The sequence below is a fragment of the Limulus polyphemus genome, unplaced genomic scaffold, assembly GCF_000517525.1.
Source record: "Limulus polyphemus unplaced genomic scaffold, Limulus_polyphemus-2.1.2 Scaffold8749, whole genome shotgun sequence".
NCBI classification, from domain to species: domain Eukaryota; kingdom Metazoa; phylum Arthropoda; class Merostomata; order Xiphosura; family Limulidae; genus Limulus; species Limulus polyphemus.
Window position 1 is genome coordinate 16,474 of NW_013674359.1, and position 5,262 is coordinate 21,735.

Here is a 5,262-nt window from a genome sequence, read left to right on the forward strand (position 1 = left end):
ATTTATAACTACAATAACTACATTAGAAAGCTAATGAGTCAATTATAACTAAAATAACTACATTAGAAAGCTAACGAGTTAATTATAACTACAATAATCACATAAGAAAGCTAACAACTTATTTATAACTACAATAACTACATTAGAAAGCTAATAACTTATTTATAACTGCAATAACTACATTAGAAAGCTAATGAGTCAATTATAACTAAAATAACTACATTAGAAAGCTAACGAGTTAATTATAACTACAATAACTACATTAGAAAGCTAACGTGTTATTTATAACTACAATAACTACGTTAGGAAGCTAACAATTTATTTATAATTTATAAATTTCTAAACTTCAAAAATAACTGCCCCTAGTGGCACAGCGGTATATCTGCGAACTAACAACGCTAGAAATTGGATTTCGATACCCGTGGTGGGCATAGCAGAGATAGCTCATTGTGTAGCTTTGTGCATAACTACAAAACAAACAAACCATCAAAAATAACTAAGGCACGTGACTATAGGATAAGGTTGGTCGGGTGGTGGCGGCTAATAGCGCATGGTATAACAGAAGAAACTTTATAAGTACACAAGAAGATGAAGACGTATTAGTCTAATTATTGATGGGTTTAAAAATTAGCCAATAAAAACGAAGAGTTACAAGACAATGGAAATATTTTGGTCCAGTAATTGATGTTATTAAAATTAGCTAATAAATAACATTTATTTAGTATTTCTTAAAATATATAACTTCAATGAATTCGTTGCCTATAATTTTTTGAAATTATGTAACATCACTGCTTACAATGGTAGGGACAGCCGATAAAACGACGATAAGCCTAAAACCGAGATGCAGCCATCTAGTTTGTTAAGTCGAGTCCCATGAAAACACAACTGACAACTTTGCAAAACAAAGTTTGACTCTGGAAACAAGACAGTATGAATACCATATTGTTATGTTGTTGGTTTATTTATTCTTCAAGATCGAATCATGAAGGACGTGGGTGAGAGGCAAGGTGATCAGACCACGTAACAACTGCCCGGAAACGACGTCATTGGTCATAACTTACCACACAGCAGCCTTATGGTTGTTTACTGTTACTGTTTAGATATATTTTACTTCCGGAATTATTTCGTCTGTTTCACGTAGTTTTTTTAGAAGATGCCAAAATTTGTAGCAGTTTGTACACCAAGAAATGTTTTTCAACACATTGTTGTTGTTTTGTACCAAGACATGTTTTACAACACATTCCTGTTGTTTTGTACCATGACTAGTTTCACAACGCATTGTTGTTGTTTTGTACCATGACTAGTTTCATAACACATTGCTGTTGTGTCTTGGTACAAAACAACAGCCATGTGTTTTAAAACATGTCTTGGCACAAAAGACTAGAGTCACAACTGTGTTTTTAGATACTATCAGATTTGACCAATAGTTCGGTCCTGTATATATAGAGTCACGGCAGTGTTACTCCATCCTTCTAACTTGGATGGAGTCACTAGTGTGTCTCTAGATACTATCAGATTTGACCAATAGTTCGGTCCTGTATATATAGAGTCACGGCAGTGTTACTCCATCCTTCTAACTTGGATGGAGTCACTAGTGTGTCTCTAGATACTGTCAATGTGTTATGAAACTAGTCATGATACAAAACAACAGCAATGTGTTATGAAACATGGTATGTTACAAAGCAACAGCAATGTGTTATGAAACTAGTCATAGTACAAAACAACAGCAATGTGTTATGAAACTAGTCATAGTACAAAACAACAGCAATGTGTTATGAAACAAATCATGTTACAAAGTAGCAGCAATGTGTTGTGAAACATGGTATGTTACAAAGCAACAGCAATGTGTTATGAAAGTAGTCATGGTACAAAACAATAGCAATGTGTTATGAAACTAGTTACGGTACAAAACAACAACAATGTGTTGTGAAACATGTCTTGGTACAAAACAACAGCAATGTGTTATGAAACTAGTCATGATACAAAACAACAGCAATGTGTTATGAAACAAGTCATGTTACAAAGTAGCAGCAATGTGTTGTGAAAGTAGTCATGATACAAAACAACAGCAATGTGTTATGAAACATGGTATGTTACAAAGCAGCAGCAATGTGTTATGAAAGTAGTCATGGTACAAAACAATAGCAATGTGTTGTGAAACATGTCTTGGTACAAAACAACAGCAATGTGTTTTAAAACATATCTTGGTACAAAACAACAGCAATGTGTTATGAAACTAGTCATGGTACAAAACAACAACAATGCGTTGTGATACATACTGTGTCTCTAGATACTATCAGATTTGACCAATAGTTCGGTCCTGTATATATAGAGTCACAGAAGTGTTACTCCATCCTTCTAACTTAACTGGAGTCACTAGTGTGTCTCTAGATACTATCAGATTTGGCTAAAGGTTCGGTCCTGTATATATAGAGTCACAGAAGTGTTACTCCATCCTTCTAACTTGTGACTCCAGTCAAGTTAGAAGGATGGAGTAACACTTCTGTGACTCTATATATACAGGACCGAACTATTGGTCAAATCTGATAGTATCTAGAAACACAGTTGTGACTCCAGTTAAGTTAGAAGAATGGAGTTGTGACTCCAGCCAAGTTAGAAGGATGGAGTAACACTGCCGTGACTCTGTATATACAGGACCGAACTATTGGTCAAATCTGATAGTATCTAGAGACACAGTAGTGACTCCAGTTAAGTTAGAAGAATGGAGTAACACTGCCGTGACTCTGTATATACAGTTGATTTGTTGCCTTTCTTTTAGCATTTCACTTCAAAATTGGGGACGGCTAGCGCAAATATCTCTCGGGTAGCTTAGCGCGTAATTTTTAAACAAACAAACTATCATGTTGCTTTTACTGGCTGAGGATGAATTTTATCTTTCGTGAGTTTATATGTGATCATTTCTTACGATACACATCACCTGTACACCTTCCACGAGCTGTAGAGAACAGTTCAGCGAAGTGACTTGATAGGTATTGCTTACATGCAAATTGGTATCACGGCATCTGGATTCCTCACTGATATCAATGACGTTGATATTCAATATGAAAAACGGACAACCTGGGTATAAAAAAATATTTAATAATTATCTTACTGCTTAACAAATAATAAATACCAATATCATGTTTTGACGAAATTTGAATTCAGTCAAATACTTTGAAATGTGAACTTTGTCATTGGATATTTGTAAATGATAAACTCTTTCAGTGATAAAATGTAAAGAGTTAATATAATTGTAGCTTCCAGACTTTAATTATTTGAATTATTATAAGTCAATTGTAATTTTCTCTGCATAGATTCTACTGATGAAGGTTGAGAAGTAAAACAAGACACAAAAACTGGGGTATTTCTATGTATATAGCGAAAGTAGTAAGACTATCTGCCACAGTCCCTAACTTTGACCTACTGACCAACTGACCAACCTACTGAAGATAGCATGTTAGTAACACCCTAACGCCCACAATTTATGGTAAGGGATTGACTGTCGTTCTTATACCTCACCCAGAATTTAAAGTGCAAGAAATATTTTGTGTCATCGAAGCTCTCCAGCTCTGAAATCCAGAATTCTTCCAGAGAGCCAATTCGGGTCCCGAAAAAAAAAATCGTAAAAAGATAGTTTTAATTTAAATTTAATAAATTAGTTTTTGAACTAAGCCTTAGAAGAGTGTGTAGATAAATCAATGTTGTAAGGAGATTAGGGTTAGTAAAACAACCTGGATAGCTGATACTTTATTGACATAAACAGAGATTTTTATCGGAAAAATATGAACGGTAGTTAGCCTAACGAATACTTCAATAACTTTCAGAGATTTTCTGAAAACTATGAAATAATAAAATAAAAATAACCTAGACTACTGAAATAGCTCGTAATTAAACGAAATAATATCACAAAACAGATACTCACCTTCCCCTGGTGGTTTACACTGACCACAATTATCTAATCTCCACCTACTGTTTGGTTTCTCATCACACCCCAGACAACTAGCGCCACCACACTCTCCACAAACGTGACTTACAGATTTGTTAAGTCCTTCAACGCAATGTCCACACCTGAAGTAAAAACAGATCAATCAGATCTTTCAAATAGTTTTTTTTATTGTTTGCTGAAAATATATAAACTAGCATTATTAGATTGTAGGTATAATTACCTTTATTTATTTAATTGAAAGCTTCACCGCTAGAGGGAAATTATTACAAGACTGAATTAAATATCATTCATACGAAGCTACTGTTATTGTTCGTTTGGAGGGGGGGATATTAATAACATGAGGGCATTACCTGTCGATGTATAGAGAGCTATTCGTGGTTCCATCACATCTCACCAGAACTTCAGTCACATTTCTGACAAAAAACAAAAACAGTTAGTCTATAAACTTTGATTCCGTTTCACCCACGTCACTGAAAGTTTTATTAAAATTCAGTCTTAAAAGTGTAGACAATATATTTAAAATAAACCAACCTTTCATAGATCTCAACTGAAAAGTTTCGTGTCGTTAGGTCATCATTGTTCAGAAGAAGAGGATCGTTAGGTTGAAGCAGAGCTAAAGAAAACTCAAAATCAAATCAGATGAACATTGATAAAACTTCGTGTTGAAACAGCTATGATGTTTAAACCATCATCACATTACACTATACTAAATCACCTGTCTTAAACCAACATCACATTACATAATACAATACTAAATCACCTGTCTTAAACCAACATCACGTTACATAATACAATACTAAATCACCTGTCTTAAACCAACATTACATTACACAATACAATACTAAATCACCTGTCTTAAACCAACATTACATTACACAATACAATACTAAATCACCTGTCTTAAACCAACATCACATTACACAATACAATACTAAATCACCTGTCTTAAACCAACATTACATTACACAATACAATACTAAATCACCTGTCTTAAACCAACATCACATTACATAATACAATACTAAATCACCTGTCTTAAACCATCATTACATTACATAATACTAAATCACCTGTCTTAAACCAACATCACATTACACAATACAATACTAAATCACCTGTTTAAAACCATCATTACATTACACAATACAATACTAAATCACCTGTTTAAAACCATCATCACATTACATAATACAATACTAAATCACCTGTTTTAAACCACCATCACATTACACTATACTAAATCACCTGTCTTAAACCAACATCACATTACATAATACAATACTAAATCACCTGTTTAAAACCATCATTACATTACA

General features: G+C 33.7%; 1 protein-coding gene across 1 annotated transcript in view; it reads right to left on the minus strand.

The window, feature by feature from the left end:
• LOC111083249 overlaps positions 1-5,262 on the minus strand; it is a gene marked incomplete at its 3' end in the record, with an annotated part of 26,242 nt that overhangs the window by 15,249 nt on the left and 5,731 nt on the right. The window contains exons 6-9 of the mRNA XM_022379626.1: positions 4,478-4,559; positions 4,297-4,359; positions 3,923-4,068; positions 2,939-3,078 (exon numbers count right to left, since the gene is read on the minus strand). Of these exons, the coding sequence (XP_022235334.1) occupies positions 2,939-3,078; positions 3,923-4,068; positions 4,297-4,359; positions 4,478-4,559 (431 nt within the window). The remainder of the gene's footprint in view (positions 1-2,938; positions 3,079-3,922; positions 4,069-4,296; positions 4,360-4,477; positions 4,560-5,262) is intronic.